The sequence below is a fragment of the Channa argus genome, chromosome 7 (genome assembly GCF_033026475.1).
Source record: "Channa argus isolate prfri chromosome 7, Channa argus male v1.0, whole genome shotgun sequence".
NCBI lineage: Eukaryota > Metazoa > Chordata > Actinopteri > Anabantiformes > Channidae > Channa > Channa argus.
This window is the reverse complement of record NC_090203.1, coordinates 5227684-5241020: the sequence shown is the minus strand read 5'-3', so window position 1 is coordinate 5241020 and position 13337 is coordinate 5227684. Positions and strand designations below refer to the sequence as shown.

The 13337-nt window shown below is 43.3% G+C and overlaps 1 protein-coding gene across 11 annotated transcripts in view; it reads right to left on the bottom strand.

The window, feature by feature from the left end:
* The window catches only part of syngap1b (synaptic Ras GTPase activating protein 1b), a 119984-nt gene extending 108628 nt beyond the window's left edge, over window positions 1-11356 (bottom strand). For 5 of the 11 annotated variants that reach the window (XM_067510303.1, XM_067510305.1, XM_067510310.1 and 2 more), the window contains exon 1: window positions 10972-11355. In XM_067510303.1, coding sequence (XP_067366404.1) covers window positions 10972-10993 — 22 coding nt within the window. In that variant the 5' untranslated portion in view covers window positions 10994-11355. Of the gene's footprint in view, window positions 1-10971 lie in introns of all 11 variants that reach the window. The other 6 variants (XM_067510307.1, XM_067510309.1, XM_067510308.1 and 3 more) reach the window with 3 other exon arrangements.
* Between the last annotated feature and the right edge of the window lie 1981 nt (window positions 11357-13337).

The following is a 13337-nucleotide window of genomic DNA, read 5'->3' as shown; positions in this document are numbered from 1 at the left end:
ACAAGGACCAGGGGAGCTTATACACCCTACTGAGACATTAACCCAGCTGTTTAGTCAGCTGCCACTAGAGTCCTCAGATATCCAAGACTAAATGGTGTGAATTCAGTGCACTGTCACTTCACGTGAAAGTTTATCAGTGCACATGTTTGCCAACTCCATTAAGTACAGAGACGTCGGAGCCAGCGGTGTAGGAGACAAAAATATGGTTTCTCGCATACATCTGCCAGCAGGGATAACACATTCACTCATTCTTCACAGCTCACTTTGTAGCGAGTACACGGCGCATCAACCACTCAAGCACAAACACCCATTTGCAGAGAGTGCAAAACATTAGGAACCCCCACCCGCTTGCCGTCAACCTGTCTCCGATCCACATCCCCACAATCAGGGGTCGACGGAGGTTTGTTGTTGCAGATATTAATTAATTAATGCCGTATCATGTCATCTGGTTTGCTTCCTGCACAGAAGGGGCAGGTGCTTCTATTTCCTGTGAAGAATCAGCATTCAGTCACAAAGCCTACACCCAGAGGAGGGGGCATAGTCACAGACGCTCGCTGAAAAGCGCTACGCGAGATGCTCGTCGTGAGAGGACGTTTGCAAACAAACAGCTACATTTGCTAATCACACAAATGGGTAAAGACTATTAGTTCAGCTGCCAGAACACAACGTTGAGCTCACAGCGAGTGAAAGAGAGGAGGTTCTCTGCAACCACCTTAAATAGGTATTGTAATTCATGACCTTTGGCTTTTCTCATTTTTTGATTAGAAAAAAACCTGCGAGAATGATTTGTATGATCATCGGAAATATTCCCTGCAAAAAAACAGACCCGTGTTTGTTTGGACTGGGCTTCCGATTGTTGCTTTCGGCCGTGTTTCTGTGAGCACCCCGAGGATTAAAGAGCCTGGCAGTTTGTCGTCTGATGTGCATGTGTTTGGCCAGTTGCTGACTCTGAAACAGACAATATCACTAAACTAAATAATACCAAACGCCAGGTATAACTAAACCTTAAAACAGCTGATTGCCTTTGTTTTGATCACGTTTCGCTTGGCATTGGCAGAAAGGTATCTTCAATTGTCCTTCCATTGACTTGAATAAAAAAAATCCTATTACTGTCTACAAAATGCCATAATTCATGTCATGAATTCACAGAGCCCAGGTTGATATTAACAGATCAAAATCCAAAAGAATTTAAGTTAGAATTATTAAAGCAAACATTTTAGTAGCTGGAAAATGCAACTTTGATTAGCACCAGCGTTTGATTTGTTTCCCCTTTGTGTCTAAATAACTTAATTTAGCGTTTCTCCCTGTGAGTTTGTGTGTGTGTGTGTGTGTGTGTGTGTGTGTGTGTGTAGGCAAGTGTTGAGGCTGAAGCATAGGAGTGTGTAAGACATCAGCTATCCACTTGTATAGGAGTGTGTTTACGTGGGCACAGACATGTGTCACTATGAACTCTTTCACTCCCCATTATTTCCACTGATGATGTCAGACAGTATGAAATGATGTCACTGCCAGCTCCCCGAGAGCTCACCTCAGGCCTCTCCAACCATTTTTCTCTGTCACTAATTCGAACAGACATATACCTCCAATGGAGGAACATCCGCCTTCACTACAAACAAGACATAAGCAGCGGGCTTACAGTGCACAGCAGCCATTCCTGCCACATGCCATTATTTCACATCTTCACTCTGAATTCACGGCGAGTTAAGTGAACGTGTAACACTCTTCCCTTCCTGGAGGGTCTGAGAGGTGCACTTCTGACTAAAAGTTTTGCCGGTTCAAATCTCCGAGCCTGCTAGAAAGAAATCCTTGGTTGGGAACCGTAAATGACAGATGCTCTCAGCTGTCCCTCAGCAACAATCATCAACTGGGCAGGACAGCAAAAATCAGGCTGTCCCCCTACAGTGCACAACATTAGACATTGGGTGGGGGGGGGGGGTTGGTTTAAAGGAACAGGTCTGTGATTTCCTTTTTTTCGTTTGCATTAAATCGTAAACAGAATCCGAAAATGAGCATAAACTAAAAGATTCCTGCATTTGTAAGAAGTGCATGCGCTGTCTTTGGGGGACAGCTCGGCCTTCATTTTATGCCACTCAGCTCTTACGTTTCACTACAGTATATTATCTCCATGGCCCCCCCTCCTCCACCTCCATGTTTATTCACTGGCTGAGGCGATGACATCACTTGAAAGATCAGACACAAAGTGGCTTACTTGATTAAACCAGTCAGATAATAGTCTTATTATCATATCAGATGTTTTCTTTAGTTTGAGATGCTGCGATCTGAAGTGAACGCCGCCTGCAGACTCTCCTGATGGGAACAGACAGGCGAATGAGAGCTGGACATAAACCAACATCCCAGAATTACTTAATCAGGCCCTTCAGGATTGTTTCCGTGAGTGTAGCAGCCTAAAATTGCATGAATTGAGGACAACTTTTTTATTAAAATACGTGATGCGTGCAATGTTCTTGTCATGTTTTAAATTGCAAGGTTGCCGAGAATTCACGGGATATGGCTTGAATTAATTGTTGGAATGGCAAAATTGCAAATATCTAAAGCGACTGACTTAATAAATGCACAACACACAGAAGGTGTGTGTGTGTAGAAGGGGGTCAAAATGAGGAAAGATCCCCACTGTTTCTCTCTTGGGGTTATTTGTCTTTTTTTGTTACTGCTCGGCCACTTTATTCATAATCGCACATAGTTTACTTCTCGTCTTGTGCGTGAGACCCCTCTCCGACTTTGAATTTAGGGCATAGTTAAAAAAAGCTCAAATGAGGTGGTAGCAGTGTTAGCTCAGGTGTAAAATGTTGAACAATATGTTAGGAAATATGCAAATTTGCAGTATGTAATTAAAAACATATTGGATCCCGTGAGAGAAATTACATCACCCATTTTGTCATATATTCATTTTCCATCCCACTGCATGTGTCCTACAAAGCCAAGCTCGAGGGCTTGGGGGTCATAATGTTGTGCCAAACCGACTGGACTGTGTCATCTGGAAGACAACCTTTCACCTACATACAGCACAATGGCAGCGTGTGCCAGACCTAAAAGCGGAAAGAAAAAAAAAAGCTCATTTGATGTAACTTCAGACCCCCAAACCAAATGTCTGGAGCTGTTTCTGGCTTTAAATAGAGCGATCATAACACCTCAGAACATTTTATCAACGGAAACAGAAGGTCAACAATTTTGTAGATGACCGAAAATCACTGCTTTGCCAAAAGGGTCCGTGCACAGTGCACTGCTCTTTTGGTTGGGAGCTTTTAGTAAATGTTACAGAAGATGGTCCTGAGCAAGGGGGGCAATTTCCAAATTTAGTGAGAACGCAAAATTAAAAGTTTGGTTCTGGCATCCTGCGAGCCCTTCCCATCCCCATCCATTCTCACCTGTTTGACAGTACCATTACTACAAAATAAAAGTCTTACATTAAATCCTATCCAGAAAAAAACTCAACACCCAAGACTTAAACTTTCATTTTTTTCCCCCCTATATAAACAAAATTGCTACTTTTCCTAAAATATTGCTATTACAGCCACCTCTGACATTCTGATCATTAATACCTTGAAATAACGGCACATAAGTGCATAGCGTGCCCGGATGTTGTCTGATGCAGGAGAAAAATACTCGATGTGTGTGTGTGTAAAAGAGACTAAATTTACCATCAGCTGTTGAGTGAGCCCGCTAACCTTTACGAGGTCTTTTTGAGTGGAGGTAAAACAATGCCACACACACACACACACACACACACACACGCACAAACACGCTGCGCCACACACATGGACAAACATACTATTGTAAGAAACACAACCATTTTTGTGAAATCTGCAGGTAACAAATTGCTCTAATGTACATATGACAGTGCCACAACTTTCTGCTGTTTATCGTCCTTATTGTCTGAAATCCTGGACATAATGGACACAAACATTGTCGCAGCCTGATATTAGTTTCCCCTACTGATTAACCACCCAGTTGTTTTCTTATCAGCAAAGAATTTCGTATAAAGGATCAACGGCTTTTGGCTTGTGTCCTTCAGGGGTCGTCACAGCAGAACGTGTTCCGCACATTTTCTTATGCCAGATGACCATCCCGCCGAAACCCTCCCAATTTTATCCGGGCTCGGGACCGGCACCAAGGTGGCCGTTAGTGGCCGAGCGGGCCGCACCTGGTGGTGCGATCTACCACTGAGCCACCAGCCCCCCTCAAAGAATTTAGTATAAAGCATGTCAGCAAATGTGAAAAAAGTTCTAAAGTTGATTCAGAAATTCAGTTTACTATCACACAATTTTATCTGAAAAGCTGGAACTAAGGAAGGTTTACATATTTACTAGAAGAAACAACGTTATTAATTGATTATCAACATAATTAATTAAGACTGATTGTTTCAGCTGCAAAATGGTTCATGTGTTAGAAATGTAGGGTGTTAATTTTAAAATATTCTATCTCTTTGATATGTTTTGATATAAAGACAAGGTGCATCTGTTAAATCATTTATTCATTCAATTTCTCAGCCCAACTAATCCTTTACTGGCACAGCTGGGGCTACAGCCTCTCCCAGCATGCACTGGGAGACATCAGGCAGGTCGCAACACAGAGCGCAAGAAAACCACTCACGCTCACACACACTCACACAGGCAACTTAGAAGCTCCACATTTGCCTGACTTGTACATATTCGCAATGTGGGAGGAAACTGGAGAAAACCCACACAAACGTGCAAACTACGCAGAGGAAGAGCCAAGGATCAAACCTGAGTGTTCAAGCGATAGGGAAAACCGCTGCACTGCCAAACCTGTGGTGGATTATTTCATGAGAACATCATGAAAACGGGTAATTTAATACTGTTTTGGACACAGATGTGAAGTAACTTCTCAAGAAATAATCATTTAAATTATTTAGCTTGATTACTATGTTGATTCATTCAGAAATCCAAATTTAAGCCCATAAAACTAATTTCCAAACGTCTGGTGTGTGAGAGGAACAATACAAAAGTTTAAGATGTTCTATATACACTATAAAACCACCATATCCTCACATTTGAGAAACCAGCTGATTTTCAGCATATTGCTTGAAAAAATATTGCACCGATTACCAAAGGTGCTGGAGAGCAATTTAACGTCATTTGAGTGGACAGCAAAATAAAGTGAACCCCAAACATGCTTGTACAATAGTTAAAAGGAAGGTACATAGCAATCGTTTCATTTTCAGGTTCTAGACACTTGGAAATGCTTTCATTTTAACAACCTGTGTAATTATTCATATTCGTTGATATTTTATTTCCCATAGCAGAGTGTTTAAATGTTGCTTGGGTATTGTGACTTTCTACTGTTTATTTTACATGATTTTACACTATAGAGCTCTTCATATGTGTCCATGTGATTATGAAAAATCAAAAGGCTTAAGAAAGCAGAAGTGGGGTAACATCCAGCTACAAAAATGTAAATGAGAGCTGATATCCTTAATAGTCTTTACCTGATCGTCACAAATTTTTAAAAAATGAGACGCAGGAAATGCACTACGTTGTGAACGCCCCCACTTCTAAGTGAAGGTCGTGCGTGTCCCACTTATTCCAGAGTTGAACGGAGAGTCGGTTCAGCCGAGCTGCTAGGACAATTTCCACGACCTGATTCGACCGCATCCCTCTGCTGAACTGAAGGAGACTGCAGCGTCTCAGTGTCACCCACAACCAAGCATGCACTGTAAAAACACAAAACTCATACGCAAGCAAACGCAAAGAGGTAAAACCTAGAAAACTGTCTGACGTGAATGGTTCTACAGGTGCCCGATTAGACCCCCCCCCCCCCCCCCCCCCCCCAACAGTGCAGTTTGGTGTAGCCTGGTGAAAACCAGACTGAGGAGAGAGCTTTGTTCTCCTCATTCAGAGGTTGATAGCCTCACACTGATGTTTAATCCAGCTTCAGGCTTCAGTGCACAGAGACAGGTTTTTTTTTTTTCTATTAATTTCAGAGGCCATTATTTTCCATCCTGTGGTAGTGGCCCCTTATTTTACTGGCTCTCAAGCTACTTCAGGGAGAATTTTAAAACGTACTTGAAATGTATTACATTGAGTTTACATGTCAATTTTTTTTTAACGTGAGCTTTTTTTCAACCATATTACAATAGCTCATAACATGTAACTGTGCTCAGCGATGGCCATAAAGCTTCTTCAGTATTCAATAAATGTGGAATAAATGTGCTTCATATTAGAAAAGTTGAATTAATGATCAAAGTACACTTTTGGGGAGACTCTCGATTTTCAAAAGTTCATTTTATTTTACATGTTTCTTTAATTTCACAATTAAAGAAACATGAGACAGTATTTCAATATCGCATAATTACATTATCTGAAGAGGCATCATCAGGTATTTCATGAAATGCAAATGACGGAAGACAGAAAGTCCCTTCGAGCCATAAATTCTTCTTTAAAAAAATATTCCATCAGTTGGTCACCCTGTGATTCACGATGACCTGCGTACAGTAACTTCTCACACTGCCCTGGGTGTTTGGCTACAACCTCATAGCTTTGAATCATGAGCATCCACGGGATTGGATGACATCATAGCTGCAAACCTTGTGAGCCAACCATATCCAGAGGGAGATCATTATCCCGGATTGGCAGCCATGTGATTGGCTCAGGAGAGAGCGAGAGAGAGAGAGAGAGAGAGAGAGAGAGAGAGAGAGAGAGAGAGAGAGAGGCAGCTCATCTTGACCTTTTTGCTGAGACTGAATGCTGACAAGATCAATCAAAAGCCGAGGCATTTTCTCTCCAGGCACAAGCTCATTGAGTCATTCCACTCAGGCTTTGCAGCGGAATTGAATTACCCACCCACCCAAAGTATAGCTGAGTCTAAACTCCTCCCAGCGACTTTGTTCCAGCAGCCCCATGTAAAGCGCCCCCCCCCCCCCTCCAGTATCATTGAAGCACTACAGGCTCTTACAGGAAAATGGACATGGGTATTCTTAACTAAAGGGAAAAAAAGAGGATCAGCGGAACGCTAAACTCAATCTTGTGATGCTGAGCAAACACCAGTGACGACACAACTGGTCCAAGAATTAATATGTTCTTTGCCAAAAATGAACCATGTGGAGCCAGTGGTGCTCCAGGAAGTATAAGATGTCCTGTCAATGCATCTACCTCACACTGGATGCAGATTACCCTAGAATAAGTAGTGATAAAGGAAGCATCTGTTATGAAATGTCATGTTAAGATCTCACCTGGGGGGAAACCAGAACTCCCACTTGTTGCACTAGTAAGTGGTCTACATGGTCACAGTCTGGTGCAATACAGACATATTTTATGCTGCAGAGGTCAGCGATTGATTGACCTCTAGAGTACCAAAGATGCTGAAGAGCGTGCCAGATGATACATGTTAGAATAAACCGCCGCGCACACGAAACATCGGATCACTAAAGATCTGTCGACACTAACCGAGAAGCTTTCTGGCTGTGGAAATCAGCCCTACGTGTGCGATTAAAAGCAAATCACTTCTCCCAAACGCTTGTAGCCGGTCGACTCCTCCACTAATTCGACACAACACTTGAAAACGCAGCCGCACACGCATCTCCAATACACTCAGCACCCCGCCGGAGAGAATGAATGGGCTCTCTCTTTTGACAGATCATCCAGTGCACAGGGCTAGATGAATCTCGCGCATGCGGTACAGTAATAGCCTAACAGATGATGGTTCTTGGCACAGCCTGAGTTGTAGAGGGGTGTAAGACGGTCCCTTATGTCACACAGGAGAAAGAGAGGGAACAAGAAGGAGGGAGAAGAGGAGTGCTGCAGTGCATTGGTGCTGTGCTGTCTCTTTAACTATGGCCATGCTTGACAGGAGCTGCTGTATCAAACTACTGTAAAATCGACAAGGCCAGAGATAGATCAGTGGCTGGCTGCCTTCTTCCATACTGTCCATCTCCACTCCTGGATACAGCCATAGTAGAGATTGGAAAAAAAAAAAAAAAGAGAGAGAGAGAGAAGAGTGAGGCAGTGAGGGGGTAGAAGAGCACGTGTTTGTCTGTGTGGGTGGTTCCGTTTTTTTTTTTTTTTTTTTTTGGGGGGGGGGGGTCAACCACAACGAGGCAGAGAGAGAAAGAAAAAGGAGGAAGAGATAGACCGAAAGGAGGTGTGAGTTTAAGAGAGCGAACGAGGGAAGAAAAAGATTTCGCCAAGATAGGAAGGCCTATCTCTGCTGCTGCTGCCTGCCTCCCACTAACTGCCTGTTCATGTGAGCCGGTACTTGGCATGACTGCAAATGGCCTGCCCGGTACATTAGCTTAACACACTCATCAATGTGGGCTCAAATACATCTGCAAGATTGTTCAGGGCTTTATCCCCACCCTCCCCCCACCAGCCCCGCCTCACCTTCCCACCCCGCACTCCCCTTCTTCTGTTATGTGGATCTATATCACATCAGAAATCAATGTCACACTGAGATCAGCCGTGGCACCATATATTTTATCTCTACACGTTGAGTCACAGTGTGGTAATAAATATCACACGCTGTTACATAATCGCTTTGAGTAACCATGGAGCTTCTGATGTATAGGTGGACAGGGGAGATGGATCTGAACGTATCGAGCTGTTTGGGGAACATACGCAACAGGATGGTTTTAGATAATTGTCTGGACTTTACAATGTCAGACTAAATCACAACTTCTCAAATCTCAACATGCTGTTTTCTAAACGGCTCCCTCTGCCCGACACGCTCCGAACACCATGGTTCTAACAATCGATCAACAACGACAGAAGCAGAGAGAGCAGCTAATTCCCACGGATGATTTGGACGCCGGAACCAGAATTCTGAGAGCTACTTTGTAGGTCTGGTTCCAATACATTTAAAGATGCTTTTCTGATTTCTAGGGCTGCAAATATATGTGTCATTTTGACTGAGTCATCTGTCTTGGTAATTTCTACATCTTAAAAAAATAATTAACAAAACAATGATGATCTGTCAGTTAACTAACAGATGTAATACTTTTAGGGAACCTACACTGTGTGAATGTGCATTATACAACACTAGAAATTAAAAAAAAAAAAGGTTTAACGCCGTTTTAAATAGCACCAATAAGCAAGTTATAACACACAACCTCTTTGCAGATCGGTGTGTTTTTGTATTGATGCGCTTCACAATCCAGCTCATGGCTAAACCCAGAGCACTTGTACCAAATTGGATAAGACTAAACGCTGCTTAGCTGTAAAAACAATGTCTAAAATGACACACACCACTGTGTGATCACGGACAAAGAGTGCCATCGCTGGCAGGTTCTGAAGGTGCAGCACTGTGCTCACAATTTCCTGGCAGTGACTCCCAGAGTGGGCTTATGCTCACACACACACACACACACACACACACAGTGGCAGAGCATTTCACCAACATTATGCAACCAACTTCTATAGCTACACTTGCACAAGAGGTCATTTTGGCCATTATCTGCTTTCCTCTGAGGGAAAAAGGAACTGAGCGGGTTGCCACCGTTAAATTTGCTCGTCCATTTCCATGTGCGGCTCAGATGACGACGCCGGGCTCACAGTGAAGTCCAGGAGAGCAGAGGGCAGATTTATTTTTTTATTTGTTTTGTTTTTTTCCCCCTTTCAGGTGGAGATTAGTCTCCATTTTGGAAGCACACATATTGTTCTTCAAGGGTTACAGGTTTGAGTGTGTGCTTGTATCCACACACACACACACACACACACTCACTCATCATTCGCTCTCACCCTAACAGTCACATGCAGCACACCTCCACTCTCTCCTGAACCCACACACTGACTACACACTCTTTTTTTTCCCTATCTCTGTCACACACTCACATCTACTCACACACATCCAGTTCCTCGTCATACCTTTTGGCCTATCTTATCCTTGATAACGGTTACTCACACAAACAACGACAACCCCCGATCCTTCCCGTTTCTTTCAAACTTTGTGCTGGGCTTACCATCTTACTTCAGTCTGCCTGCTGAAGCCTGCTCACAAACTACCCTCTCTAATCACACACACACACACACACACACACACACACACACACACACACACACACACACACAAAACACTGCAAACTGAACATTTCTTCTGGATAGATGTGTGGCAGCTCACTGCAGCACGCTTGCTCACATATAGCATTAGTCACAGTTGCAGTGCAATGATACCAAGGGGAATCTGCCTTTACCGTACACTGAAGCGCCTTTCACCCACTCACACTCGAGTATGGGGGGGAGGACGGGGGACGAGGGGGGGGGGGGGATAAAAGAAGAATGAAAAAGCTTCTCATTATGGTCATCTACATATTTTAGTGCACCACGTTTTTCCTCACAGCTCACAGAGAGCAGGATACAGTCTATTCAGACTATTTGCATCCTCAACATATTTCACAGAAACCTGCAAATCCTTAAAGGTCTATTTATATCACCAAGAGCAGGAGATAAACCTCATTAAGTAATAAAACCACAGGGGCAAAAGAAACTCTACCATACAGCGTTAGAACAGTAGACAAGTATCTTCCTGTGGCCACAAACTCCTTAGGAGTACTCTGTGATATAGGATGGTGGAATCTTTCAGGAATACTATAGCCTTCACGTTCCTCTCCAACTGAGGGATGCACTTGCAAGAGTAGACGCCAGTACACATGCAGACCTTATTACAGTACTATCATTTCTAATAATTGCCGCATGCACGGGTCTGTGGACACAAGCTGCGCTGGATCCCAGTGTGTTTTTGCGTGCCTGTGTGCGTATGTGGCCATCTAGAAGGCACGCTGAGCTATTTCTATGCACCTGTCGGCTATGGAGCGTTTAGATATACCTATTGGAAATGATAGTGACAGAAAGACAGCGGGAGAAGAGAGGGACAGAGAGATAGATATAAATATATATATGTATATATAAAGAGAGAGAGAGAATGGTGAGGAACAGGGGAAGAGGACAGAAAAGAAAGATGCAGTAGGTGACAAAATAACATAAAATATCGGCTCTGTCTTACCTTGAAAGGGAACATAGGACATGTTCCAACGGCACTGAACGTAGGCTTTGCGTCTCAGCGGTCTCTCGGCGCAGAGAAGTAACGGGGAACCAAATTAGAAAGAAATCTGGAAAAAATTATAGGAATAAAAAAAAAAAAAAAAAAAGAAAAATACGCGATTCACTGCTATTCACAGTTGGAGCCGAAAGAGAGGCCAATATTCCGCCGTTAGAAAAACTGGAATCATAATCCACGACCGCTTATAAAGCGCCCGATTCCCGGTGCGTAAAAAAAAATACAGGATGCAGAAATGTGTGTGTGCGTGTATGCGTGTGCATGTGTATGTGTGTGTGTGTGTGCGCGCGCGGGCGCGCGTTTATCCGCACGCTGCTGTTGAGGTGTGAGGGTGAAACACGAGTGAGTGAGCGTGTGAGTGTGTGTGTGTGTGTGTCAGAGAGAGAGAAAGAGAGAGAGAGAGAGAAGGAGGTGGAGGACTGAGCACGCGCGCACACGTGCATGCGTGATTTTGAACGTGTGTGTAAGTGTGTGTGTGGGGGGGGGGGGGGGGGGGGGCGCGCTTTCCAATATCTATAACCTATCTTTAGCCTATGCATTTTACATTTTGTGCCCGCCTCCTGGAAAAACGACATTATGATAATGTTGCAGTGAGTGTAAATTCACTGTTCTGCTTCAGGCGATGGAACAGACTGTGTTCCTGTGTGCACCTCAAACTTTACTTCAGTACCAGGGTTCTGGGGACATTTCGAAGGAATATTTGAGCCTCACAACTTTAATGTCCTGTTTGACGTTTACGTGGGTTTGGGCTAGAATATAGATTTTGATCCAGGGCCCCTGATAAAGACCAAGTCCAGGGTTTGTCATAGTTGATACTTAAAAATAATTAGTTAAATTATGTAGACATAAATTACAGGGTCAATAAAGGGGAGGGGGGGTTGGATGTCCTGGGGAGCTAGTGTGGATAATGTCCAAACACTAGGCCTTGGAAAAAAAAGAAAGAAAGAAATCAGACGCGTATTGTATTTTAAAGAACCCTCAAAAACCTTTTTAACATAAATTGTCAGGTGGGCTTGAAAACCCATTGGGGATCATTGACGGTCCAAGGCAACACTGTGTAGCCCAATGTCTAAATTTCCACATGGGTTGAGGCCTACAGGTTAGTTTCCTGGGATCTGTTCTTTAACTCTGTAAGCTCTGACAGACCTGCAGTGAACAAACAAACGACTGGTTTTTCACCGGCTGATGGGTCAAAAAGCAACGAACCCTGACATTAAATCCAGAGTCCGGTGCGTGACCAAACACAGGAACTACTACATCACGGAGGGAAGCTGTGGAGCCAAAATGGCGCCCTGAGGTGACATATGCTGCCTTCAGGTGACATTGGGAAGAAATGTAAATCGAAGCAAGCAGGTAAGGAACATGAACAACGCAGCATCTGGTATTAACAGCTCCCCTGAACATAGAAGTGTAAATGTGGGAAAGTTGCAAAAAATTGTTCAGTGGGTAAAGAAATAAAACTGATTAGATTAAATTAGGTTTTATACAGACTGAGCTGAGACAAGTAGCTGAGCTGACTAAGCAGAACTGGCTGCAGCTGCAGGCCTGAAAAATTCAGCACAGCAACACGAGGTTTCAGGGTTCACCATGTTAAATTAAGACATTTTACTGTGACTTGAATTAACTTTAATTCTAGTTTCGTGATCATATTTAAAATTAGGCCTCCTCATGTTCTGGTCACTACTTCCTCTCAATAATTACAACAACAAGCAGAACGAACATGATGAATTCTTCCTCGTTGCTAAACCACAGTAAATATTTAATATTCAAAACATTCATGGCCTAAAATACCTTTTATGGCCCTTTCAGCACTGTTCAAACACCTGCACATTGCTTGATAGAGGGGGTTTAAAAGGACATAAAAAAACCCGAACGTTTACTTAGCGACTCACATGTTCGAAACACATACTTCCCTTTGTGCATCGCTGCTTGACAGACATGTTACATGTTCTTCGGCTCCTCATGACTCCTGCACTTCACAGCTTCACAGGGGCATTTGAAGGCAGCACATTGCAACGCCTGCTTCGCTTTAGATGTTGATGTGTGGCCGCCACCTTGTGGCCAAAAACAGCAGCTGCACATGCAACTGGGATCAGGAGACGAATTCAAGTGGCTTTATTAAATATAGTGGGAAATAACTTCTCTTTAGCACAGCAGCTCCATGCACCACCCGAAGATTTTTACAAATACCTAAAACCAGAAGTGATATAAAGTGTGATGAACAGAAATGACAGAATAACGTAATGATAAAAAGCTGGGTGTGATGATGATAAAGACAAGTTAACAGTCAGTGATAAAATGTAGTGATAGTG